Source organism: Oryx dammah, unplaced genomic scaffold, assembly GCF_014754425.2.
Source record: "Oryx dammah isolate SB20612 unplaced genomic scaffold, SCBI_Odam_1.1 HiC_scaffold_28, whole genome shotgun sequence".
NCBI lineage: Eukaryota > Metazoa > Chordata > Mammalia > Artiodactyla > Bovidae > Oryx > Oryx dammah.
This window is the reverse complement of record NW_024070212.1, coordinates 15,894,655-15,921,444: the sequence shown is the minus strand read 5'-3', so window position 1 is coordinate 15,921,444 and position 26,790 is coordinate 15,894,655. Positions and strand designations below refer to the sequence as shown.

Genomic DNA, 26,790 nt, shown 5'->3' with positions numbered 1-26,790 from the left:
CAGGTTGTTAGGGATAATACAGGGAAAGTTTGACCCTAGGTAGTGAGATCTAATCAGAACCTGGGGCGATATGAAGGTTCCCCTTTGAAGAAGTCATCTTCTAGTAGTCTCTGACAAAAACAGATGGCATTTCCTAAGCCCATCCTCCTTTCCTTTGCAGCTCCTTTAGGACAGTGCTCCAGACAGGATGGGAAAGCATCCTCCGGCCTGAGGGTCCCAGAATTCAGTAGTACTGCTGGCTTCATCCACTGATATCCACCCCCAGGAACTTGCACTAGAGGCTCATGTAAGTTATTTCCTCCACTGACACTCCTTCCCCAAGGCATTTTTGTTTTGCTGGTTAATTCCCTTTGGTAATTGATTTTGCAGCTCTGTTAGGAGTTGTTTCCTGTGTTTATTTCATTATATAGGAAAAAAGGGAGAACTCCAAGTGGGGCCAAAAGGATTAGAAAAGTAGTGCCTCGCTGCCTGATGCCCACATGTAGTGAGCTCCTTAATCCTTGCTCTTGTACTCCTAGTGCTGTCCCCAGGCTGAGACCCTGGTTGGAAGAGTACCGCCTGCAGTTAGAGCAGCTCCCAGGATGTGTGAGCGTGGCCAACACCAGTGACTGGGGAGAGGGTTGTCATCCCTGTGGAGGTACTGGAGAAGTTGGGAGGGGGGATATGGGGGAGAGGAAAGAAGGCAGAGATGAGCTCAGGGCCCCCAGAGAATGGAGCCTTTGTGTGGGGTACAGATGAGGGACAAGGAGGTGATTGTGTGGGAGGGCTGGAAGTACCACACAGACTGGCACCACCATAGCCAGCACCGGATTCACCCCTCTCCTGCTCTGAGACTCCCTGTGCCCCAAGGGACCAGCACCAGACCTGGTCAGGGAAAGTAGTGTGTGCCCAAAGGCAGCAAGGGATGAAAAGGTGGAGAGAAGGATGTGCAGCCAGGAGAAAAACAGCGGTATCCCCCACCTTTATCCCAGAGAACAGGAGGCAGAAGAAAAAAGACAGAAGCAGCTTTTACTATATTTACATACAACAAAACTTCACAAGGAACAATCCTTATTGCACAGTCAGGGCCTTGGGTGTGTGAGGCATTCCCCAAGATGGAGTGGACAAGAAGGATTAGGACTAGAGGGGCACCAATTTTTCCTAAGGGGAGCTTGGGACCCCTCTAGCTTCTAACTCCTGACTTTCAAGGAGCTACAAACCCACTGGACCATGGAGCCCCATTTCCCTTCTCTCTCTTACTGTCCATAAGAACCTCCTAAGCAAAGGGGCTGTGGCTCCAGAATAAATAACTTAAAATACAAATACTAAGGTAGAAAGGCATAGAGAGCCTTGGGCTCCTTCGGCAATTCTAGGCGAAAGGGACCATCTCTGGTGGGAAATGACATCCCTCCCTCCCGTTCAGGGCAAAGGCTCAGTAGATGTGTATCTTTTCAGTTGTTTTTTAAAACAAAAACTTATAAAATGGCCAGGGCAGTGGGTACCCTGGAGGGGAGTTCCTGGTATAGGATGGGGTGGAACAGGGATGTGCCAGCTACCCCCAGGCCTCCTCCGACATCAGCATGAGCATAGAGGGCAGGCTGGAGGTGGGAGATTGTGACTTTCGGTAACAGTGGGTCCCAGTGGCCCCACTCAGAGCCTACGGCTGGGCGTGCTTCCTAGCCTATTCCCAACTCCTCTAGGAAAGAAACAGAGAAGCAGGTTCTCTCTAGAATCCTTCCTCCCTCACCTCCTCAGCCCAGACTGGAGAAGGAAGCTTAAGGGTCCCTAGCATTCCAGAGGCGCTCCGAAACATTTCCGGCAATCAATGGCCTTTGGGGTAGGCATCTGTGCCCGCCGCTGCCTCAGCTCCTCCTTGCCCATGCTGCTGGCCAGCTTGTTAAAGGCGGATTTGTACTTCTTGTCGAAGGCCACTAGGGAAGAGGGTGGAGGTAGGTCAGTATGTTAGGTCAATCCCCAGCCTCCCACACCTGGCCCTAGATCTAAACCCCTCAGCCCGCTGCCTCTTCCCTCACCTATATCCATGTGGTCCTTGCCCAGAGCAGCCAATGTCAGGAATAAGATCTCACGGTAGATGCCCCTGGAGTGGAGTCAAAAGGGTGTAAGTGAGCTGAGGCGGGAAGGAGCCCGCGACAGACCCAGGGCCTCTCAGATGGGAAAATGATACCTTTGCAGGTGCAGGCCAGCGGGAGGAGGCCCTAGAGCTTCTAGCATGAGCCCTATAGCCTTGTGCACCTCGTTGAGACCGACATGGCGCAGCACCGACTCCAGCAACGCCAGGCTGAGGGACGCAGGCACTGGACCTGGCCATACCACCCGCTGTGGGATCTGGCCTGGGTGGAAGAAAAGAAGGTAACCAAGATTATTGAGCCCTCTAAGCACGGGACCTACTCCTTCCCATTCTGGGCCAAATATGAGACTCACTGTGGACCCTCCAGAGTACATAGAGAGGTGGGCAGCTATCGGGATCAGGGGTCAGGACATCCCACAGCAGCCGCACCTGCACGGATGCTGGATCAGGCATTATCCAAGGAGCTGGGGCCTGCAGAGGGCCAAGATAAAGGAGACAGGCTCATGGCGTGGGAGGCAGAGGACGGGAAATGGACAGGTGCTATTCCAAGGGACAGGGGCATTACAGGGCACAGCTAAAGAGAAGAGAGAACCTCTTGTTCCCATGGGAATACAAGTTCTCTGAGAGCAAGGACTTTGTTTTGTAATCTGCTACATCACTAGTGCCTAAAACTCTGCCTGGAACCTAAAAAGTGCCCAATAAATATTGGTGCAATGAATAGAGTGATGAATAGACGAACATTAATGAATTAGTACTGGGGTAACAGGCACTACACTAGGTGCCTAACAACGGCCCAGAGAGGGGCCAGTTATGCCATCTTACAGATGAGAAAACTGAAGCTCAGAGAAGTGAAGTGAAATGGCCAGGAGTCAATCAGGTATAAGCGACTCCAAACCTGTGCTCTGCCTATAGCACCAAGGACACAGGGGACTGAGGAACAGAGCTAGGAGACGAAGGGGCAGGGCCTGTGTCTGCGCACCGACCTGGGGGGGCGGGGGCCCATTACAGGAGGCCAGCACCAAGCACGGCAGAATGCTGGGCAGGCGCAGCCGCTGGAAATACCACAGAAGGTTCCAGAAGATGATGGGGTGAGCAGCAGGCAACTCAGGCAATGCTAGCACCTCACTGCCCTCGTTCTCGACCAGTGACTCCAGCTCCTTCCGCAGCACGAGGGGGCTGAGATACGCCCACGCCCCACTCTCAACACGCCGGGAGGCACTCTGTCAGGCACAAAGCCGGGGGGCAGGAGAGGGCATATACCACAGCCCCATCCTCAGAGCCCTGCTTCCCACTGAGCCACCACGTCCGGCAGCTTCTGGGACACCCCTTGCCCTCTGTACCCATCTCTCCTCAGCATCACTGGGGCTACCCACAGGGCAACACACACACACACACACTCAGCTGGGCTCTGGCCCAGCCCTTACCCCCATGTGCCCGTTGCAGAGCTGTGGCTCATCCAGGGCTAGGCAAAGCCTGCGGTCACTGAGCACAGGGCCTGGGCCCCCGGGGACAGGAGCGTCGCTGCTGCCACTGGCACCAGCAGGGGCAGGCTTGGGGCTGGGGGCACTGCAAGGAGATGGCGGGAAGGTCAGCCCTCAGGCCTCTGCCGCCCTGCCGCACCCGCAGCCCCTGCCCGTCTTTGGGCACCTGGGTCGGGAATCAAGGGTCTGGACGCTGAGCAGGGGCACAAAGGGGCAGGCGCAGAACGGACAGGTGGTGTTGAGGTTGGAGTCGTCAGGCGCCCAGCCAGCCATGATCTCCTCATCATACACCAGGGAGTCACAGGCACGGCACAGCGAGCAGCTAGACAGCAGAATCTGCGGGCGAAAGGCCCCAGGAAGCAGGCCCCTTTTGGCCTCAGGGCTCAGGAGCCCCTGCTCCTTACCCAGGCTCGAACCTCCACAGCCCAGCCCCGAACCTCCGCAGCCCAGCCCAGCCTCCTCCCTCCTCCCTCCTCCAGCCTCCCGCCAGCCCCTGCCTCTGACAGGGTGCCTTGGGTGTGGTATATATGTGAGCTCCAGCAGTCTGTGTGGGAGGGGTTATCCTCACTTCCAGGGAAGGTGGCTGGAAGGATCCAGGGGTGTCACTGAGGCGCTCTGAGGAACGGCGAAGGCTCACACTGCTGAGAGAAGATTCTGAGAGGTCCCACTCACTGCCCAGAGAGGCTGAGCTCTGCCATTATGAGAGAAAGCACAGTCAGCCAACCCCATGCTGCTCTTTATCCAGGAAGCTGGCTCAGCCACCCTTCAAGGCCCACTTCTGGGCACTGCAAGTTCGCAGCCCCTCCCCAGGCCTCCAAGTGCTGAAGTGTCTGGAGCCTGCCCTTAGTGGTTACCTCGGATGCAGTGGATCCAGGGCGCTCCCGGGGGCGCAGAAGGCTGTCCATGGGGCTGCGACGGGCTGAGGGAGGCAGGTCAGGGGGCAGCTCAGACGGGGGGGCACGAGAGGTGGGGGAGCGGCGAGAAGGAGTGAGTAGCTGTTGGAGGCGGGCACCCAGCCCTCTTCGGGGGGTACTGGCCTCATCCTGACGCCCACCAGCCTTGGGCACCCGCCCACTTGGCCTTTCCAGGGTTTCAGTGGACTGGGTGCTCAGGGCTGAGCCTGAGTCCCCTGGGCTGCCTCCAGGTGCCGAGTCTTCCCCGGTCAGGCTCAGGTCTGAGAGGCTTCCATCATGCCAGGGTATGGGTGATCCCCGGGGTTCCAGGACCCCCAGGGCCTGTATCACTGCAAGGCGGAAAAGAATCAGGAAAGATGGAGTCCAGGCCCTCCTTGGGACCTGAGTAAACACAATTCCTGGCTATGCAATCTGGCACCACAGCTCCCACCATGATGACAGTCTGGGCAAGATTCCCCCAGAGCCTACAGTACCTGCCACAGAGCACCACCCCTCCACCTGGCAAGTGGTTAGGGAAGCTGATGGGCCAAGGGGTGGGGTGTGGGATGAGGGCACTCACTGTGGGCCACACCAGCTTCCACGGTGGGCTGTGCCCCTCGGGCACTACCCAGGCTGCCGCTCTTCACCAGGCGTCCCATAGGTGAGGCGGGGTCCCGCAGGCTTCGCCCAGCCCAGGTAGTCTGGCGCTGAAGGGGGCGGGTAGGGGAGGGGCGCTCCAAATAGGGCTCTGCAGAAGGCAGGGAGGGGTCAAAAGACAGCCAGCTGGAAACCTGGCCCCCAGCTCCAAAACAGAGCTCCTCACAGGGACCTGGGTCTGCAAGCCTTCTCCCAGGCAGAATCTCTTGTCTTTTGTTGGCTGCCAAGTGTAGTCTACCCATCCTCAGCGCATTGACTGTCAGCCACTGGACCAGCCCAGCTCTCCATGCCTGTCCCCACCCATGTTGCCAGGCCCTACCCACCTGTCTGCGAGCTGCCTGCCTCTTGGGCTGCTGTCTCTACCTCCTCCTGCTTCTGCTGCCGCTGCCGCTGTTCTCGCAAGGGCTGGCGGAACTGAGCAGCCCCCAGGACCACGTTCCGGAGCTTAGCCCAGCGCAGGCGCCCACCCGGTGTGCCAGACGGCCACTTGCTTTCCAGCACAGCCTGCCAAGTACAGTGTTCACCCATGCAGATGGCCTGTCTCCATATCCTGGGCCTCAGCTAGATGCTGACTGCCTGACCTGGGGGCCCAGCGACCACCTTTCCCTCCAGACATCCTGCCTATGTTTGTCCTGCCAAGGGCTCAGCCAGGAACAAGAGCCCAGAACAGAGAGCTGGCGGTGGCCACCCTGGGGGTTCTGGAGGAAGTCAGAAACGGTGGAGACAACCTGCCTGCAGACTGCTGTTTATAAACTGTGGGCTTTGAAGACATCAGTTCATTTGTTTTGGCCATTAGTTTCCTCATCTAAAAAACAGGAAATAGTTTAGTGTCATGGTGAAGGGCCTGCATTCAGGAAACGATATGCCTGTGTGTGTCCTAACTCCCTAACTTACTGTGGTACCTCGGACAAGTTACCCCCTGCAACCTCATGGCCTCATCTGTAAGATGGGGACGATAATTGTTCCACTTCAGGGAGCTGTGGGAAAGGTAAGATGGTTTTACGTGGATGCTGTCTTTGGAGCAGAGCCTGGCATCCTGGCTCCCACGATCAGCTATTCCTGGGAGGTGGCGGTACTTTCCTAACCTGCTTCCCAGGACTGCTGTGGGTGAGACTCAAAGCAGCCCAGGTGCCGAGGCACTAGAGGAGCTCTGTGGGACAGTGGCCGCAGGACCTTGTTGGACTGTATGGGCCCGATCTCCACGGGGAGGGGAAAGCCACAGGTGTCGGGGAACAGTGCCCACCCTATATACCCCTGCCACCATCCCACCGCCCACTCCAAAGGCGAGTGACTGGGCACCTTGTTATAGTAGCCGTAGGTGATGGTGTTGGGCACGATGCCCGCCCGCCGCATGTCCAGCATGACCCGCACGGACAGCACGGGCTGCCCGTAGTGCGAGCACAGCTGCATCAGCACGCGGTAACACACCTGGGCCGGAGACACGCGGGGTGAGAGTGGGCTCGCTCTCAGCCCCGGTCCTCAAGCCTCAGTGAGCGCCCACCTCCAGCCTCCCCAGTCCTCACAGAGCCACCTCCCTTCCTGCGGACCCTGCCACCCCGCAGTCCCCGCTGCGACAACCTGAACACGCTCACTAATTCAGTGAATATGACGGAGCACCTGCCCAGCTCCTGGACTTGGGCCCGTGTTCCCCGTCAGCTGCGGCCCCCAGGACTGCACCAGCCCCTGGTACTGGGCCCGGGCACCCACCTCGTCAGGCAGCACCACCTTGCGGCTCTCCATCTGGCGCAGCACCTGGTAGGCCGTCTGCAGTGCCCGCACCCGGGAGGGTGCCGAGCGCACGTAGGCAGGCAGACACAGGAACCACAGCCCGTAGCAGTGGCCCAGCAGGCACCGGGCCCACAGCTCAGGCACAGCTGCTGACTTCTGTGCCATCCGCTGCGCCACCTTCATCTCCTAAAGAGGGGGCGGGGGACACACCTGGGTGAGAATGATGCCAGGGCAGGTCTTGAAACAGTGTGGGAGAAGCAGCACCCGCCCTGAGAAAGGGTCTGTGTGCTGAGGGGGTGGCAGGGACAGTGCCCACAGCCCTGGATCCCCGAGCACAGATGCTTAGCTTGAGCGTGGGCAGGTGTCCTGGCAGAGGCAGCAAGCCCCTGGATTTCCGGAGTCCTCAGAAAATGAAGATGAGGACAACGACAACGGTAACAACACTGATGGTTCGTGTTTCTTCTTTGTGCCAGACATGTTGAAACCTCCCAACAACTTTATGGGATAAGTACTGTTATACCCATTTTACAGATGAAGAAACTGAAGCAGCAGCCCTGGCCTGAGTCAGATGCCTCTAGGGGGCCCACCTGCTGGTTACCTGTTTGGTACGGCGAGGGGCAGGACTGCTGGGGGCACTGCGGGATGGGCCTGGCACAGGCAGAGCCCCAGCTTGTTCTTGAGGAGACTCGAACAGCTCAGCCTGTAGCTCGGGGAACCCATCATAACTGGAGGGGCAGAGAGAGGCCATATGGAGAGCAGTTGGTACTAAGTCAGCTGATCGGGCCTCAGAGCAAGAGAGGGGGCGGGAGGCACTCACCAGTACTGGGGAGTGGATTCACTGCCCTCTGGCACTGGTGGCTCCTCGGGAGGCGTGATAAACACAGTGAGCTCACTGCCGGACAGCTCCTCCAGCTCCACCAGGGGCGTGGGCTCAGGCTTCTCCTGCTCTGGGTGAACCTGAAGCAGGATGGTAAGAAAGGGGACATCCAGACAGTGGGCACAGAGCAGGGCCAGGGATCCAGCAGACGGCATCTCCCGGGAAAGCACAGCCACGGGGAAGCAGGTAATGGGCCCAGACTCTGTCAGGGCCCTGGAGATACAGCCAGGGGACGAGTGAGGGGCAGGAAGACAGTGTGTCTATGAGGCCAGTTGTGTGCACTGCACGGGAGCACCAGCCTCACCACGTGTGAGACAGTGTTTATATCTGGGGTGACAGAGCCGAGAGTGGAGCAGAGGGCACAAAAAGAAGGGATGATCCCAATACCTTGTCGACACAAGAGTCAAAGAATTCGAGGGCAGCGTGCCGAGCAGAGCCAAAGGAGCACTCCTCGATGAACTGGGAGAACATCTGTGTGTGCAGCAGCTGGGAGTACAGCTTGTGGCTGGAACGCTCTCGGGACTTGAGGAAGCCTGATGGGGGAGAAGGGGCCAAGAGGGTGGGAACTGGGGGCTCTACCACAGCCACCCGCTTCTGAACCCTTGTCTTGGCTCCCCACCAGCTTGGCATCCAAGGCCACAAAAGCCATCCTCTCTGGCCTCTCTGGCCCTACCCGCCAAGCTGACCAGCTCAGCTGCCCCAGCACCACGGTCCCATGGCATCCTTCCCTTTTATCCGTGGGCATTGAGGGCCTCAGACTGGGGAGTCACCAAGAGGAGACTTTTGCCCTTGGGCTGGCCCGCCACAGGCGTCACTGTGTTCCCACCAAGCCCTGGGCTTCCCAGAGGCCGGTGCCACAGCTGATTCATCTTTGTGCCCTTATCCCCTCACCAGGCCCAGAAGAGCACATAGCTCAAAGCTGGTGACCACAAAAATGCCAGCTGACTTTAGAAACAAGTAACTATGATTCCGCATGCCCCCTGACTTCCCCACGGAGCCCAGCCCCTGGTCACCCGTCCCACGATACCTTCCCCAAGCAGGGACAGGTCGCCTTTACCTTGCAGGAAGAAGAGGTTGTCGACATCGCGAGACCCCTCAGAGGGGGCCTGGGTGAGTGGGCGCAGGAAGTCCCGGTAGCCCTTGAGCAGGCAGGCCATGAAGCGGAGGAAGGCTCCCTGGACCTCGCGCTCTAGCCGGGCCCGGCGGCCACACACTGCCTCATAGTCTGTCAGCAGGAATTCCAGGGAGGCCTCCTCCTCGGGGCCAGTATACGCTGGGGACCAGGGCAGCCTGAGCATCAGGGCCAGCACCCATAGGGCTTGCTCAACCCTGTTCTCCACAGAAGTCAGGTTGCAACCCTACCACCTGCTGCCCCCTACCACCTGCTGCCCCCCACCACTGCCGGCTCCTAACAGACCTAGTATCAACAGTAACTAAAAGTTACCTTTAGGTAACAGTTGCAAGCCCCAATGGCAAGCTCAACCTTTCTGACATATTCAGGAATATTAATGTGACATATGCCTTAGCCTCTAATTTGAACTTGAATTCCTCTCACTCCCACCCAATGAAAGCCTAGTTCTTCTAACCTCCCCAAGTAAGGTCCAGCTCTCCACAGGTATCCCCAGACTAGAAGTTAAAGGTCAATAATGGTTTCCGGCCTCCCTCCCAGGCTCCTTACTCTGGTCCAGCTGCTGGTAGAGGTGTGTCAGTGTGGCCAGCAGAACCTTGTAGGGTCTGCGGGGTAGAGTCCGAGGGGAGAGGGGCTTCTTTTCCTCAGTCCTGTGAGATAAACAGAAGGAAGAAAGGGTGATGGGGTTTCTTGTTTTCCCTGAGGCTCCTTTGACCAGCCCTCTTCTGCTCCCATCCTCGAAAATCCCAGAAAAGACCCAGCCCTCTTACTGGAAGAGCGTGTTGGTATCAAGATCCACACAGATGACATCCACAGGTGGGTCATGCAGATCGAAGTAGCTGGAGTGGATACCCACGATGAAGGGCACGGGGGCACTCAGCACATCTGCCAGCACCAGTGGGCACAGCGGAATGTAGGGGCACTGCCAGTGCAGCGGGAAGGTCATCTAAAGCATCGGGGGATGAGGACCAGTGAGCAGGGTGCAGGGAGGCAACAGAAGAGGGGGCAATGACCTTGACCTGCGGTGCTTATGAGAAGCTGTTGAGTTGAGCTCCCAAGAAAAGCTCCTGACCGAAGCCGTACACCCTGTAGGCCATGCCCAAGGATGAGACTGAGGAAGCCTCCCCAAGAAAGGAAAAGTAAGGAGAATCCAGGCAGGGACTAGGGCACAAGAAAGAACACTCTGGGTAAGGCAGGCTGGGCAGAGTGGCACTCACAGAGACAAGGGCCTCGCAGACGCTGGTGAGCAGATCGGGCCGCAGCGAGTGGATTAGCAGCTTGTGCTCTGTGAGCACAGCGAGCAGCAGCGTGATGGCCAGCTCCGGGCCCAGGGTCTGCAGCAGCTGCAGGAAGCTGGCACCACTGGGCAATGCCCAGGTGGGGGAAGAGTCAGCAGGAGGCCCTTCCCTCATCGCTGGGCACAGACACCACCTGGGCCCAGCCTGCACAGCCCTCTACACAGGTGCCCACTTGCCTGGCACCCACCCCGCCCCTGGTCATCACAGCCCTGCCCCCCAACCTGAGCATATACCTGAGGGGCAGGGGTGAGGATACAGGCTGGCAGAGGAGCAGGTTGTCATAGGGAGACATCTGAGAGGCAGAAGAACCACAGGTCAGGATGGTGAAGACTAGCCCCTGCCCATTCTCCCCCTGCAGGGGAGAATTCTCCCCCCAGCCCCAGCCCTCACCTGCACCAGGATGCGGGGTCTCTGTGGGGAAGGGAAGGGAACATTGTGAATGAAGTGGGAGATGTGCCTGGGGGAGAGAGGGACACGGTCAGAGGCAGGCTCCAGGCTGTCCGTTCAGCGCCTTTGCTCTTCTCCTCCGCCTGTCCCCAGGGACCTCGCTCCTCCCTGAGCTCTATATCAAGCCTGCCGTCAGCCACAGGAGCCGCCATCATGCACAGCACTGGTGCACAGCAGAAGAGATTCCCTCTGGGTGTGCACAGGCCCTGGCCAGGACTTGGCTAAGCAAGTGTAGCCTGGGTTTCAGGCCCCACTCGCCCCTTCAGCCAGGGGCACTCCTGCAATGGACCAGCTCTCCAGCCACACCTACAGCCCCGTCCCCGAGTCCTCTGCGTCCCCACCCCCCCAGCTCCATCGTCCTCTCCTCCATTCCTCCTGGCCTCGTAACCCTTCCCAGCATCGGGGAAGCCCAATGCTCACGCTTCCAGGGGTAGACGGTGGGGTCCCGAGACGGAGTAGCGGTAGAGGAAGGTGAGGAAGGCGCGGAAGGCTGGGAAGGCAGGCCAGCGGGACAGCACAGCGATGGCGCGGCGGCTGCGCACAGCCCGGCCCCCCAGTGCCCGGCCCCGCTCCACAGCGCTCAGCAGGCCCAGGGCCCGAGCCTGCCGCTCCGACAGCCTGGCCCTTGGGAACGCCTCGTAGAACTGCAGGGCAGCACCATACACCTGGCAGGGGCAGAGGGGCAGTCAGGTGGGCCCCGCAGAGCCCAGACCCCTGACCACACTCCATACACCCACCTTATCACCAGCTGCACCCGTGAGCACAAAGGTGGAGAAGACGGGCACGGGGTACTTGGTCTGGGCAGGCCAGCACTCGATAGTGGCCCCCATGGGCAGGCAGAAGACGGGCACTGACTCGGGCAGCGGGAACGCCTCATTGTCCTCCTCTGGGTAGCGGCCCAGCAGCTCTGCACCCCCGGCAGAGTGGGGGTTCCCCAAAAGGAGTAGGGTCCATCAGACACCAGGGGAAGGAACCAGGGGATCCCAGAGAAGGGCCATGTGGCAAAGAGGAGGTGAGTTCTGTGGACACTGAAGGTACCCGCCAAGAAGCACCAGGGCAGAGGGACACAGGGGGTCGAGGGACCAGAGACGGGCTACTCACCTGCCTCATACACCAGCGTGTTGGCCTTGGCCAGGCCCACCTTGTAGCACAGGTACACTGCTGGGCCCCACTGCCCCAAAACGGCAAGAGACAAGCAGACACACAGCTAACAAAGGTTCTGGGGGGTTATTTTCTCCACCACCCCTAAGTGGTCTTTGTCTACAACGCCTGTTAATCCCAGTCCCCCAAGACCAGTGTCACACCTCTGGACCCACCCCCACCGCTAGAGGCCTTGGTCCTAGGATGCCCTGTGTGCCCAGTGTCCACCCCTTACACCGAGATGGCATGAGTCTTGGCTCCTGGCCCAGGGCCCCACTCACCATGCCAGGGTTGAGGTTGCGGGCCAATCGGCAGTAAGTATGAGGAGTGCCCTCGCCCTTGCTGGGCAGTACCAGGCAGAGGTCAGTGATGCCCAGGGCATGCAGCCCTGCCCCCTCTGCTGCCCGCCGGTAAGTGAGGTAGGTGCGGGGGTGCCCAGGGCCTGGAGGGGCCAGGTTGGCTGAGTGGCTGTAGGGTGTCGTATCTAGCACTTGGAAGCCAGGCTTGGGACGTTCTTTCCCCTCATACAACACCCTGGGCACAGAGAACAGAGAGAGATGTCAGAAGTCCACAACAGAGGAGAAAGCCCCCAGTCTTGCTAGATCTGCCTTCCTAGTCCTACCTACTCAGCCTAGTCGAACACCGACACCAGGGCCCACTTCTTGCTGAACCCGCCCTCCAAAACCCTGTGCCCCTCTCTGCCCTTGGCTCTATTTTTTTTTTTTTTAATATTTATTTATTCGGCTGCTCCAGGTCTTAGTTGCAGCACTCAGGATCTTTAGTTATGGCATGTGGGATCTAGTGCCCTGACCAGGAATCAAACCCAGGCCCCCAGCACTGGGAGCGCTGAGTCTTAGTCCCTGGACCACCAGAGAAATCCCTAGGCTCTACTTCTTGATCAGTAACAATACCTCAGGCCTTCCATGGCTCTCAGCGCTCATCAATAAATACCAAGAAGAAAAGCTACCATTTACTGACTCGGTGCTAAGTCCCTTATATGGATGATCTCGTTTCATCTCAATTTCATCTCAACTACCCTATGAGGAGGTATTATTTTCCCCAAATTACAGCTGAGGAAATAGACCCAGAGGGGCTCAATAACCTGCCAAAAGTCACAGAGCTAGCAAGTAGCAGCACTAGTACACGCACCCAAATCTGTGTGAGGACTAAGTACACACAGCTGCAGGCTCTTCTCCCTGGCCTCAGGACCACTCTCTTCCCATTCCCACTGAACATCCCTCATCCCATACCCCTACCTCTCCTTGCCTCATCCCAGATCTCCTAGCCTCCCCTGGTGCCAGCAGGGGTAGGTAGGTGCACACACCCCAGCTCAACGAGGGGGGGCTTGTCACGCCCCCTCCGGTAGCAGATGACGGGTTGAGTTCCACCTAGGAGCCCAGCGCTGAGTTCCAAGGGGTGGCCCCCAGCAGAAGCCTGGATGCATGTGTAGCCCTGGGGCACCTCCTCGCCCAGGGCCCTAGCGATGACTGCCACATCTGTAATGGGCTCAGCTGGCCGGGGAGGGCGCAGGGGTCCACTGGGTTCAGGAATCCACGTTTCCTCAGGGATGGGTGCTCCGTTCCCTGCAAGTCCAGCTATCACGAAGTAATCCACCAGCCGGGGGGGCCGCTCCTCCGCCATGGCCCCCCCCTCACTCACTGCATCTGGAATGGTCAAGTGGGAGAGAGATGAAGCAAGGAAGGTTTGTGTTGCCATGGCAACTAGCAACCAGGGAGTCTCCCTTTTGCTTCCCTCCTCTTCCTAGTATTTTCAAGGAAAAGCAGGATCAGTGGCCAGCCAATCCTGAACTCTCCCGCCTGTGACATCACCAGGCCCTAACAGCCCACCACAGCTCCTTAAACAGACCAGGACCCTCCCTCTTGGTGGTACCAGCCCTCTTTCCAAAGAACCGACTGCACACAGCTAACCTAGGCTCTGGGTTCTGACATCACATGGTTTCTGTATCCCTTTTAAAGACCCCAGCCCTCTTCACTCCCTAACATAACAGAGATCACAATCTTTTCTGTAATGGCCTACAATGACATTCATTCTGGCCGTGACATCAGGCCAACATTACAGTCTTTTTATAGATTTCTGGCCTTCTTACTCTAGTTGACATTCTAAGAATCTCATGAGCCAGCTAATATTCTTAAAGAGCCCACCTCTAGGTTTTTGTGAGGAACCCACAAAACCCAGGCTTTAAGTGTCTTTTTCACCAGACTCAAGTGTCCTTTTTCCTAACCTAGCTCCAGTAACCTGACAAAAAAAAAAATCAGTGCCCTCCAACCTCCAGGATCCTTAGGTATCCTCAGTTAGGTTCAAAGAAGCTGTGGGAAACAGTCACCACCATCCCCAAGCCCTCCATGAAGCCCAGAGACGGAAACAGGCCCACAGCGGCTTCTCAGTAACTCTTCTCACCTGCCTCCATGGCCCAACCCCCGGGAGTAGGAGCATCAAGGGTCCCGGGGTGCCCTGAGTGCAGAAGCTGGGAAACAGCTTGGTGGGTGGCTTCAGCAGAGGACTGGAGGCGTGGGGGCTGCTTCAGAGGGGAAGGGAGGTGACTTCCTGAAACAGCGGAGGGGAAGCTGCAGCTCGGCGGAAGTCAGCCTATGGGTGTGTGTGTGGTGCTGGTGGGGGTGTGCGGCCGAGGGGGGGGTATTGTCAGAAGGTGCCAACACAGCATCATTCCAAGTTGGAAGCTTAGCCTAAGGACCCGGAGCAAGGCAGAGGCAGCTCAGATTAGATCCAGGATGTACAGTCCTGCTTAACCTCCCACCCCTGCCCAGAGAAGAGGGGGCAAGGGACTCTCATGGACCCAAACTGGCTCTCCTTAACCTGGCCTCTGGTCACTCACACATACACCAACTCCAGCTAAATTTAGTCTCCACATCCGCGAGGTGAAGCCAGGAGTCAGCGTCAGCCTCCTGATTTAGCTCTGGGACCAAGCCCCGTGCCTCGTCCACTGCAGGCGAATGGGAGCCCTATGTCCTCTGCCCCAAGCAGCAGGCAGGAGCCACGAGGTGAGACCAGCTGAGGGGCGAGCGGCTCCCATCGGCAGGACCTGCGCACCCGGGCCTCTCCTCACCAAGCTAGGGAAGAGCCCTGCAGGAAGGCAGCCCTTTCTCCCTAGGGAACGCAAGGGGCAGGGACACCACTCCGGGTCCCGGCGCCCAGGAGCCGGACAGCGGGAAGTTCGCGTTGGGGCAAAGGGCGCGCCGAGCGGGAGGAGGCTGAGGAAGGAGCAGGAGGGCAGAGAGGAGCGGACGCGCAGGCGGCCGGGGACGTGACGGCAGCAGCGCCGGCCGCCGCGTGACCGGAGCGGGAGGGAGGGGTGCTCAGGCTCGGGACCCGCGGGAGCAGGAGGGGTGCAGGGCGCCGGGCACAGCTAGCTAACTCCAGACTGCGCCCTCCCCTCCACTTTCACTTCCCCAGGAGAGAGGAACCGGAACCAGATGTGCAGCGCCAGAGAACAGCTGGGGAGAGCCCCCGCCCCGCCCGCGCTCCCTCCCTCCCTTCTCCGCCCGCTGCCCCGCCCGGTCCAGCCCCTACCTGCCTGCCCCGCGACTCCCCGGCCGGCCGGCCCGCGGGCGGGTGGCTCGGAAGGCGGGCCGGCGGACGGCGAGGCTACCCGGCCCCGGACATGGCGCACCCGACTCGGGCGCCGCTCCCGCCGGGACGGCGAATGAAGGAGGAAGAGGCGGCCGAGGGCGCCGGGGCGCAGGGCGCCTTGGAGGGAGATCCGAGCGATCCCAGCGTCCCCGCCGCGCTGCGCCACGCGGGGACTGTGCTGCCGCGCCGCTCGCTCGCGCCGCGCGGTCCCCCCGGCTCCTGCCGCGCTGAGGGCCCGGTGCTTCTCCGCGCGCCCCGCTTTCTCCGCTCCCCCCCACCCCCCCTCCGGGACCCCGGGCGCCGCCGCTCCCCCCCCCCCCCCCCCCTTCCCGGCCGGCGGCCGTGACCCTAGCAGCGCCTGCCCAGCGCCCGACCGCCTGCAGCGCGACCCCTGGCGGCTGGGAGGGCCCCTTGCACCCAGGGAGCTTCCCACCACCCAGCCATTGCCGGACACTGACCCTAGGCGGCCCCTGAAGTCTGAGGCGTGCTCTCGTCCCGCCCTCGAGCCTACTCAAATGTGGCTTGCCTGCCTGGGTGAAGGCCCTGAAAGTCTAGTGTGCGGAGACCCAGATGGCTGCTCCTACTTCCAGGTTTAGGGCACACTGCATTCCCTTCCAGCCTAAGCCAGAAGTTCTCAGTTCTCATTTTTGAAAATGACAAGTTTTGGAAAGAGGAAGCGGAGAAGCCAGGACTGTGGGCTGTGGGCAAGTAGCAGAGGCAGAGGTAATGGAGGAGCGGCACTACTCTTCTGTGCTGTGTGAGGGAAAGAGGGCAGAAGCTCAGAGGGTCAGAGGACTAGCAACCCAAGCCAAAAAGAGGAAACCATCAAAACGGGTTAGCTGGCACTCAAGCCTCTGAATGAGTGAGTGAAGAGTGGGAGGGTGAAGTGAATTCATGCACAGTGAGGGGCAGAATGAGAATCAGAAGCGTTGGGTCAGAGGCTGGCCCGGCATATCAAACTTCCAGGTCCTCTAGGCTTACTATCTGGCCTCAATAGTTTTTAAATCCTCTCTCCTTGGAAGCCTTAGCACTGAGGCCAGATACGCCTGGGGAGAGGTGGGGTCATTCTACCAGAAATATCCAGAGCTGAGAGCTCAACCAGCAGTCACCTTCTCACCTCCTGACTCACTGCCAGCGTCTCAAGTTTGAGGAAGAGCAGCAGCAGTCAAAGCCCCTGTCCCCGATACCACAGCAAGGCCCTGGACAGGTGGGAAGGCACCTGTGCTGCCACGGGGCCTGCACCCAGCCTGCAGCCCTATGTCCGGTGCTGAGTACAAATTCTGAGGCTTTGGGGGCCCCTCCACAAACCAGATGGTGTTGAGAAGATGCAAAATGCATAATAGGGGACTTCCCTGGTGTTCCAGTGGGTAAGACTCCATGCTCCCAATGCCCAGGTTTGATCCCTAATCAGGAACTAGATCCCACATGCCCCAAATGCAATGAAGATCCCACATGCTGCAACTAAGACTTGGCACAGCCAAATTAAAAAAAAAAAAAAAGCATAGCAGGCAAAAAGACTCATGTCCCCAAGAACTCCCCTGATCCCCAGCTGTATCCCAAACAGGAGCCAACCACACCAAGGATTTAATAGGATTTTTTTATTAACATATAATATATTTAATAAAAAATAATATCCACTCTGGCTCTCTCCTCCACTGTAAGGGGAAGAGTGGTGAGGAGGGGCTGGCACTGCCCACCCCTAGGCATCCGGACAAGCCCTGCCTCCGGGGCTCCCCTCTACCCCCACTTTCCAACAGGCTCTGACCTCCAGACAGACGATTCAAAGTTACAAGTGCTTTAGGCCCTCCCTTGAGGTCCCCCAGGCCCCCCCACTTGTGCAGAATTCAGGGGCCACCTGGAAAAAAACCCCTTGCCTTTTCTCATTCTTGGGATCCTTCGTTCATGTCAGAAAGAGGATCTGGGGGCAGAGAGTGGCATCTCTACTGGCCAGGGGGAAGGGAGGAAAGGGGCAGTGACGAGGGACAGGGCCGAGAAGAGGGATGGCGCCGAGGTGGGCTCACTGCAGCCGGTCACTGCGGAACGAGTCCTCCACAGCCGGGTCAGGCAGCAGGGCGCACGGGTCGCTCAGCATGCTGAGCCCCTCCAGGCCCAGTGGCTCCATGCGCAGCTCTTCCTCCAGCCCCAGCCCCAGCCCCAGCCCAGCTGCTGACACCTCGAAGCCCGGCACTCCGGCCAGGGCCGCTGCAATCTCCTTGGAGAAGCCTGGGGAGGCATCTCCTGTGTGGACGGAAGAGATGAGTGAGGCCCCCACGCCTCATGAACTCTTCCAAGACCGCCCCCTCAACCCCCCAGTCTCCTGCTGCGCCACCCAATGTATCCCGCCCTCCTCCCATCCTCAGTCACCGTCCACACCTCTCACCTGTGAGGATGATGTTAGGCCCTGAGCCGTGGCGTGAACAGTGGGTTACGTTCTGGTGGTTGAGGGCATGAGGGTCCTGGGGGCCACTCACTGGTCCCTCACCCCCTAAGAAGCCAGGCCCTTCAGGAAAGCCAGGGGGATCCAGCGCCAGGCTGGTCGATGGGTTCTCCATGTTGAACTGCTCCAGCTATGGACACACAGACAAGCCTGGAGTAAGTGGGCTTCAGAGCAGGGTGTTGCTGCCTGGCTTTGCCGAGCACTGCTCACACACCCGCCTTGCCCAGTAGTCTTCATACACCTCTCTTTACCCCACCTCACCTCCCACACTGCGGGAACAAAAGCAGAGATAGAGGGAAACGGCAACAAGCACAGCGACAGAAGAGAAGACAGGCCCAGAGGAAGTGAGGGCCCCATACCTACTGGGACAGGGCATGCAGGTGCCGGGAGGACAATGGGTCAGAGCAGCAGTCACCGAAGAGCAAGCTGCATGGAGTGAGCTGGGGCAGAGGGGCAGGGGTGGGGGCAAACGCAGGGAGAGAGGAGCCCTAAGCTGATGGGACTGTGTTACCTGGGGAGAAGAAAGAAGGCTCTCCCCACCTAGATGTTCCAGTTCAGAGTGCCCCCCTCAGTACCAGTCAGGCTCTTTTGACCCACCTCCATCCCCTCCCCTGCTTCTGAGCTAGGGGCCCAGGTACTCACGTTCCCCAGGCTGAAGTCACTCATCGACCGGTGGTAAGACTGCTGCCCATGCTCACTGGGGCTAGGTGGGTACAGCGTCCCATACTGCAGCTGCCTGCCTGGGGGCTGGCCCCCTGAGGGCTGCACTGAGCAGGCCTGAGAGGGCAGCCCTGGCTGCTGCAGAGGCTTTGGGGTGGGTTGCTGGGTGGGCAGAACCAAACTTGGGGGGCTGTATGGGTATGGAGGCAGCCGCTGGTCGGTGGGCAGCTTACTGGTATCCAGGGGGACGCCCTGAGGAGAGGCAAGCAAAAAGGGAGAAGCTTACCCCTCAGTGTGCCCCTTAAGAGGAACTCTTTGTCAGGGCTTCTCACCCTCTTCAGTTGCAGCCCTCCTCAACACAAAACCAAAAGCGTTCCATTGGGCATCGCTGAGGTACAGCTACTCTCAGAAAAGCATCTTGGAATGCAAGAGACTGAATGGGCTTAACACAAGGATAATTCTGAATCTACTCCAGGAGTCAACGATTCTTAAACCGGGGTACTCTACTATCAGTCATCAGCTACTTGTGAGACACCTCACGAGCTAGTGACCACACGACAATGACCTTGACAACTGTTCTGAAGCCCTGAGGAGGCCAGAGGGACTGTGAGAGGAAGGAGGGTGAAAGGAGCTAGCAGTTAGGCTCCCTCCAAGTCCCAGGAGAGCAGAGCCCTTGCTGGCCTGGCCTTAGCCTTTCCTACAGAGAAGGGGGCCTGTGTAAAGATGGAACACAGAACACACATTCCGGGGAAGAACAACAAAGGAGGAAGGGAAACTAGAATGGAGGAGAGGGAAAAGAGAGCATCAGGGTGAAAGGAGAAGAGGAGCAGAGAGCAGAAAAGGGGGAAAGGGCAGGCAAGGAGGGGAGAGCTAAGAACGCCAGCATCGAGGAAGAAGCCCGAAACCAAGAATGTGGGGTTCTGGTCCCAACTCTTCCCTCACATGCTGTGTAAACTTGGGAAAGTCACTCTCCCTCTGGACCCCAGCGTCGTCGTCTGTAAAATGAAGGGACTGGGATCCATCACCTGACAGTCTCTATGAAATCCAAGAAGGAAAGTGAGGAGATGGGAGAGGGAGTGGGGCAGGATGGAGGCAGGAGAAAAAAGACAGACAAGAAAAGAAGGACAGGAACCAGAAAGAGAGAGAAAAGGGAAAGGATCAGCAGTCCTTTAGTGAGTGTGCAGCTGGGCTGGGCATGGTGCCGAGCGCTTCCCGCATGTGATTGCCTCTGATTCTTACAGTGCTGGCCTGGCTTTACAGGTGAGAATGCTGAGGCTCACAGGGGTTAAGTAAACATCAAAGGAGACTCCTGCTAAGAGGTGGGGCCAGGATTTGAAATTAGAAGGCTGAACCCCAGGGTTTGCATTCTTAAAGGCAAGAGGAAACAAGACGGATCCAAGCAGGACTGGTAGAGGATGGAGGGGATGGGGGGTCGGATAACACCAGGAGTGAAGGAGAAGAGGTACTGGAAGAAAGCAGGGTGGGAGGGAGAGAACTTGGCAGAAGGAAGGAGGGGAAGACAGACATTAGGGAAGGCAGCCACGCATACCTGAGTGATGGAAGACAAGGTGGGTGACATTGTTGGCGAAAACTGTTTGGGCAGCTGCTGTTGGGACCTTCTGGCGTCGGCTGGGCCCGCGGGCAAACTCAGGGGACTGAGGGGCACACGGCGGTGGCGGGGGGGCGCCCCAGGGGCAGACGCTGGGTAAGGGGCGGCCGCCAGAGCCGGAGAGGGAGCGGAAGAGGAGGAAGCAGAGGAGGAGAGGGCCGGGGCACTGAGCGAGGGGTGCCCCAGGGAGGTGCTGGGCAGTGCGTGGCGGGCCAAGGAGGAGGCAGGCAGTGAGGGGTGACTGTGGGAGCCCTGGAGCTGGGGCTGAGGACTGCTCAGGGAAGCCTGGAGGTTGGGATTGCTTAGGGAAGACTGCAAGGATGGGTGGCTGAGAGGTGAATGAAGTCCTGTAGGCACAGACAAAAAACCAGAAATGCCAACATTACTGATGGGAACTGGGCCCCTTTCTGCTTGGAATGGGTAGCAGTGACCAGACTATGAAAGTGGCAACACAATGTCCTCCCTACTCTGTCCCTGACAATCAGACTGGCACTGCCCACTTGGGGGCTGCTCTCCATCTTCTTTTGAGGAACAGCCACACTCACTAGCTCTCATTGGCAGATGACTGCAGTGAGGGAAACTAGGGGGAGACGGATGAAGGGTGGGGTGTGGGCAGCCACAGGAAAATCCTAGGTGCTTGAGCTTCCCACCCCTTTGTCCCTCCAGCTAGACAGCACCCCAGGGACACACAGCCAGGAGGGCCACTCACCTGGAGCATCGTAGCCCGGGCCCAGGGCCAGGCCCCCGCTGATGCCCAGGTGGGTCATGGTGTGGGTCAAATTGGAGGTACTGCTGCCCCCACTCAGGCTGGGATAGGCTGTCTCCTCTGGGTCCAGGGGGGTGGGCAGCGGTGGGGGAAAGTGCAGGTTGGTGAGGTCAGGTAGGGAGCCTCCCGTGTTCATGGCAGGTGGGAGGACAGGCACGGTGGCAGGCTGGTCAGGAGACGGGAAGATGCTGGGAAAGACAAGATGTAAATGGAGGCAGTGGTCAGCAAAGAGCAGAGCCCAGCAGCCCACAGTTCCCTTTACAGCCCTCCCCACCTCAGCTGACCTCAGAGAGTACTTACTTAATTCCAGGGACTTCACAGGACCGAGGTCGGGAGGAGGACGAGGACAGCTGAGGAGGAAGAAGGTGGCAGATGAGGACAGAGCTCAGGGGAGAACCCTGAAGACCTGCTCCATGGAAAGAAGAGGGACAGTGGGCCATGCCTACCTTCTTAGCATCCCACGGTTTCAACAAGTGCTTATCATCTAGCAAGTTCTCCTCAATAGCAGGGACTTGAAAGAGAAAGACTGGTGATGAGAGGGTTGGAGAAGGCAGTAAGGCAGGACAGGAATCAGATGCAGGCAGGAGGGAGACCCCTCCCTGGCTCTGAACGAAACCCCCAACACCAGCCCAGAAATTCTCTGGCATTCAGTACCCCCACATACCGAATGCGGTGAGGAACACATACCTTTGGAGTCCATCTCGCCATCCAGACAACCTGCAAAGGATGGAGTGGCTGTGTGTGGTGGAGTTGACTGTGTGCCCACCGGCCTACCTGCTTCAAACAAAAGTTCCAGGGCTTGACCTCACCCTAGGACATGGCTGCTTACCTCCACGGCGGCTCGGCAGGACGCTGGGGGGTGCAGGGCTTGGATAAGTGTCCTGAGGGCTGGGGTTCATCACACTTGTGTGAAGGGCAGAGTCAGAGCTTGTCCTGTGAGGAGAACAGAGATGAGCTGGCACCCATGACAGTCTTCCTGCTCCTCGTGCCCTGCTCAGTAGGGGAAAACACTAGCTGGGCTGGGAGAGGGTGGGGTGGGGGAACAGGGCCCCAGAAGCTACAGATAAGGAGAGATGTGGCCTAAAGAAGGCAAGGGCCATCACCTGTTAAGTGCAGATGGTAGTCGAAACAACTGCCCCTTCTCTGCAGGGAAATTGCCCCAGGGCATTGTCCTGGGATGGAAAAACAAAGTCATGAGGAGGAAGGCTCATAAGGACCAGAAGACAGGTACTGGAGGAAGAGGGGGAAATGTGGGGCAGCCAAGAGGGCTGGGTACCCAGGATCATGCCTCTTTCTTTCTGATCCTTTTGATACTTGTGATCCGTGAACCCTCTCCACAAACAAACTAAAATCTGGAAATCCTCAACTTCTATCTGCCAGGACAAGCTGAATAGGAATCTTAGAGCCTAGCAAATGTGCTGGGTATGAATATTAGGGATAAGATGGACAAGGGAGAGGTTTAGAATCTGAGTGCACCCACTCTTGATAGGAGGCAGCCACCCTGCCCGTCTCCCCTCCCCCTCACACACACACACCCCAGCTACCATTGGTCCTGCCCTGGCTGGACAGGGAGGCTTGGCCATCCGTGTCAACATGGCCAAGACTGGACTCTGACCCATTACTCCACCTACCCCCACCCCTCCCAGCCCTGCCATTGTGGGAGGAGGCTGAAAGCCTGGCCGAGCAGGCCCAGACCCAACTCTAGCTCCAGCCAGAGACAAGTCAGAGAGTGGGCAGGAGATCCTGCCTGCCCTGGACACTGACCTCCGCCAGCTGGACTCCGGGGGAGGAGATAAATAGGCAGGACTATAGGGAGAGCTGTCAATGTGAAGAGCACCAGTTAAGGGAAAAAGTGAGGAGGGGATGAGTGGAAGAGAGACCAGATAAGACAAAAATAATGGAGGCAGCAGATGAGTTGTTTTAAGAAACAAACACCTTTTTTTTCCTCCTCCTCTACATGGGCAAAAATAAGGGCAAAGAATGGAAGAGAAAAAAGGGAATCGGGCCTAATGGAGTCAGAAAAAATAGACGAATGTCTAAGCAGCCTTTGGGGGAGACAGGTTGTTGTGACGGTCTCTGAGATTGAAAGCCACAAACAAATGTGAGCAGGAGGGAAGCAAAACCCTAGCAAGAGTTGTCAGGGAGCTGTGTATCTAGCAGCAAAGAGCAAGCTGAAGTAAAGAAGGTCAGCGCCAGCCAGAGATGGCGGGCACAACCACAGGAGGGACAGCTCCCTGTCGCAGGAGCCAGCGCTGACACAGGGGCCAAACGTCACTTTTCAGGGAGACTGGGTAAAGAAGCTTCTGCAAAATGGGACTGGACAGCACCTTAAGTCCCTTTTCCCACCATGAGCTCCTGAGGAACCCCACCCCACCGCCTGCCAGACTGCACAGCCCCTCGGTGAAGGATATGTGGCGGGGGTAGCGGCGAAGCGGGGACACCATTCTTCGGGTATCTCGCTGCACCCGTTCCACCAGCCCGTGATGTCGAGTGCTCCGAGATGAATCCAGAGGGGAGTGGAGGGGGCTCTGCCAAAAGAGACAGGCGAGTCAATGGAGGAAGCCCCCTGAGAGCCTGCTCTCCACCCCTGACACCCTGCAAGCCAGCGTCCACTCACCTGGAACTCAGCTAGGCCACAGCCAATCTGGTTCACATTGGGCAGAGAGCCACCATAGTGGGAGCTCCTTGTGTATGCCAGCCGCAGTTTTTGGGCCTGTAACTGAGACATGAAGGACAGATGGGAACGTCAGGGAGGGTCCTGAGCACTGTTCCTGTAGCCACGTTTGCCATCCCTGTCTCCAGGACACGTTACTATTGCTGATGCTTTCAAGAGACCTGCCAGAAGAAAAGCCACCGCTGGGGGGAAGACCCACTGAGACCCAGTACAAACAATCTGCCCTAGCTCTTCTGCAGGCTGCCCCCATCCATGCTATCACTTATGCCTGGCATCACCCTGCCAGGGAGAGCCTAACACTCTACTCAGGGCCTGTCCCAGTTGGCATCAGTCTAAACAGAGTTCCTGAGGGGCTGCCAGGAGCCCCCAGGCTAATCACATGGGTTAATTCCTGGGGCAGAGTGACTATTAGGCAACTCTGCTTTCCCTTCCAGATGCGTACAGGACTAACTGGAAGACAAGAGAAGGGTCACAGGTGGATGCCATAGAGTCATGACTGCCAGTCTCTTTCCTTCTGGCTCTGGAGGGTAGGCACAGGCTTTTGGGCTCTGCCATTTGCCCAGCCTCAGGAAGGCTACACAGAGCCTCCAAAAATAGAACAACTAAATGATGACTCTTCTACCCGGAAAAACAGAGCTGAGACCAATAAGCATTCTTCTACCTAGTCCTAAAGCCCCTAAGTAGGCAGGGGAGCCTGCAGAATGGGGGTGTGTGGCGGGGAGAAGCAGTAGTCTACTGCAGCCTGGCCTAGAGCTACCTCCTTGGCCTCATCCCCACTTCGGGGAGATGTGTCTGGCACTGGAGTAAGACACCACACCCCTCAGCCTGGCATGGATTTAGTCTTCCTAAAGATCTCATGTCCCTCTGTGAGAGATGAGCATCTACTTCTGAGGCTCAGCCTCTGCCACCGGCCAAACAAGGAGACCCAAGGCAGCTGATCAGTGGTAAATTCTAAGAGCTTCCATGGCTCATGCTGTTGTGCATAGTCCAACATCAGAATTGACTCTCCTAAGAGGTCAGTCCAGCGAGTTCAGTGGGCACTATAGTGACCTTTGGTCCACTTTAAGACCACTACTCATATATACGATAACCCCAGCTCCTCAGTAGTATAGGTCCCACAGGCCATATCTTCCTCAGATGAGACTTCCCAGCTGGCCAGATAACAGGCTGAACTCCAAGTCTCTAATCTCTAGTTTTAGGTCTCCGGGCACAGACCATGTATGCCCTAGGTTTTTTATGTGCAGAAGAGAAGTTACCCAACAGGGGTAAGGTGAGTTGAAGGGACAGACTGAAGCACCACAAAGAAAGAAGGTCCAGCTTTTGAGCTTTTGTTTGTACATACTAGCCCTAGATCCCACCATTCCTCCGCTGGAGTCACAGTCCAGAGGGCATGGCCTCAAGCTGTCAGCTGGAGGTCAGCTTCTTGCCCACCTTCCTGTCTCTGCCCCACCTTGATCAAAAGCTCCTAAAGGGGAGCAGTCAACAGTTAGATCATGAGTCTCATAGCAGTTAGAGGGGATTATGTGCACACACACACAATTTACTTCCCCACCTAACTTTCTCTGACTCCCCAAAACTAGGACACATGGTCTCTAGAGACTCAAAAAAAGTAAAAAAGCACAAAAAAGACTAACAGAGGTAAGGGAGACACACAGACAAATACAACCAGAGTCCCAGTCACAGACAGGTTCAATCAAAGGCAGTCAGACCAGCAGAAAGAACTTTGAAATGTGGTATTCATGTTTGGCCATCCATCAAGCTTTACATTCCTTCTAACTCCCAGCCAGGAGGGATCACTGCAATATCCTCACCTGCTGTTTGAGAATAATGTGTCCCTAAATTAGGACTGCATACCAGCTGGGCAAACTCCCACCCCACGTCTCCCTGATATGCAGCCCTGGGAAGCAAGACACCAAGATGGGGGTAGCAGGGGTCTAGGTAGCTTCAGAAGCAATTCTGCCAGGATGCCTTCTTTCTGGAACTGTGTAGGAATGAATATTTCCTCCCCACAGAAGACCCTCCAAGCACCCCATAACTAACCCCCCAAACGTCCATCTCCCTAGAAAGTTCAGCAAAGCATCGGTTCCACATAACTGATAGCTTACTGGTTACCTACCCCCTTTCGAGATCCAAAGCCCTATCTCTCCTCCAAGGCGACCAGGGCAAAATACCAAGCGCCAGTCTGTGAGCAATGGACCTCACCTTCATTCACGTCAGGAAACCACAAGAAGTATTTGAAAAAGGAAGCAAAGGGACGGGACGCAGGAGGGGACTTCCTGCCCCACTATACCCAGTTCAAACCACTCATGGGGCCCTTTCCCGGAGACACTAAGTGCCGAGAGTAGCGCAACAAGGCAGAGAGACCATATAAGAGGAGATCACCAGTTCAGAGAAGCCAGACTAGGGCAAGCAGGCCACCTTCCCCCGCCCGCCCCGTAACCCAATATCGAAGATGCTGAGTCCCTGAGAGAACTCAATCAGAGATGCACAAGGACCACCCACCTCCTAACTCCTCAGGGTTTCGGGGACCATCTCCTCTCCGTGTCCATTCCTGCCTCACTTATTCCGCGTTCCCAAACTCTCCAACCTCTCAGGAGTTTCTACCTCCTCCCGCAAAATCCGTCTTCCTGCCCTCGGACCCTCCACCCGCGCCTCCCAGACGGCGGCGCCCGTGCCCATGCCGCGTTCCGCCTCTTTCGCTACGGCTCCCGCCCCCGCCCCGCCTCTCGGCTCCCCGCTTTGGGACAGCTCTGCTCGGCTCCCGCTTCCCGAGGCGGCCCCTTACCCGGGTGGAGCCGATGTCCATCATCACCTCCTCGAAGGCCGCCGTCTCCTCGGCCTGACGCTGCTTCTGCAGCGCGATCTTCTCACTAAACTTACGCGGATTGGAAGCTGAGGCCGTGGCCGAACCGGGCCCGTTTGCTCCCGACGTCGCCATCTTCCTCCCCCGTCCCTCCCCGCCACCCTCCCAATACAAGCCACGGCCTCCGCCGCGGGCCCCGGCCCGGCTCTTCCAGCCGTAGCCGCCGCCGCCGTCTCAGCAAGCACCACGAACCCGGCCCCAGCCTAGCCCTGACCTGCTGCGCGCGAGGACCGCCGGGAATTGTAGTTTGTTTTCGTGACTCTTTAACAGCCCCAGTCACGCAATACGAGAGAGGAAACGGACACCATTTCCCAGCAGCCCTGTTGACTCCGGGACCCGGGGATTTTGCTCCTCCCTCTCGGTTCCTCCCTGCGTAGGGCAAACTGGGAAATGTAGTTCTATATTGGTCCAGAGCCTACAAATGCGAAGGGCGAGGGTTTAAAGAGAGTAAAGG

General features: G+C 57.8%; 2 protein-coding genes across 7 annotated transcripts; both read right to left on the bottom strand.

The window, feature by feature from the left end:
- Nucleotides 1-372: 372 nt before the first annotated feature.
- On the bottom strand, nt 373-15,595 carry DENND4B (DENN domain containing 4B). 4 transcript variants are annotated; one of them, XM_040230504.1, is made up of 28 exons: nt 13,043-14,938; nt 12,000-12,252; nt 11,680-11,749; nt 11,316-11,485; nt 10,999-11,243; nt 10,522-10,588; nt 10,365-10,423; nt 10,051-10,195; nt 9,604-9,779; nt 9,383-9,483; nt 8,762-8,977; nt 8,092-8,237; nt 7,645-7,784; nt 7,426-7,552; nt 6,807-7,013; nt 6,399-6,527; nt 5,423-5,603; nt 5,023-5,190; nt 4,404-4,792; nt 4,118-4,240; nt 3,716-3,885; nt 3,493-3,634; nt 3,052-3,288; nt 2,422-2,539; nt 2,165-2,330; nt 2,013-2,077; nt 1,727-1,910; nt 373-640 (listed from the first exon to the last, which is right to left on the bottom strand). In XM_040230504.1, the coding sequence occupies exons 1-27, from the start codon at nt 13,432-13,434 to the stop codon at nt 1,765-1,767; spliced, it is 4,548 nt and encodes a 1,515-aa protein (XP_040086438.1). In that variant the 5' UTR covers nt 13,435-14,938; the 3' UTR covers nt 373-640; nt 1,727-1,764. The 4 variants fall into 4 exon arrangements, with proteins under 4 accessions (XP_040086438.1, XP_040086440.1, XP_040086439.1 ...); XM_040230506.1 differs by lacking the exon at nt 373-640 and adding an exon at nt 15,268-15,595 and having other exon boundaries at nt 989-1,910; nt 13,043-13,382; XM_040230505.1 differs by lacking the exon at nt 373-640 and having other exon boundaries at nt 989-1,910; nt 13,043-13,382; nt 14,137-14,934.
- Nucleotides 15,596-16,908: 1,313 nt separating this feature from the next.
- On the bottom strand, nt 16,909-26,536 carry CRTC2 (CREB regulated transcription coactivator 2). 3 transcript variants are annotated; one of them, XM_040230509.1, is made up of 14 exons: nt 26,259-26,536; nt 23,417-23,518; nt 23,211-23,327; nt 22,564-22,625; nt 21,903-21,971; nt 21,629-21,732; nt 21,487-21,516; nt 21,246-21,310; nt 21,100-21,149; nt 20,743-20,987; nt 19,974-20,380; nt 18,407-18,676; nt 17,708-17,894; nt 16,909-17,565 (listed from the first exon to the last, which is right to left on the bottom strand). In XM_040230509.1, exons 1-14 carry the CDS (start codon nt 26,409-26,411, stop codon nt 17,345-17,347), a joined length of 2,082 nt encoding a protein of 693 aa, XP_040086443.1. In that variant the 5' UTR covers nt 26,412-26,536; the 3' UTR covers nt 16,909-17,344. The 3 variants fall into 3 exon arrangements, with proteins under 3 accessions (XP_040086443.1, XP_040086445.1, XP_040086444.1); XM_040230511.1 differs by lacking the exon at nt 26,259-26,536 and adding an exon at nt 25,976-26,129; XM_040230510.1 differs by lacking the exon at nt 21,903-21,971.
- Between the last annotated feature and the right edge of the window lie 254 nt (nt 26,537-26,790).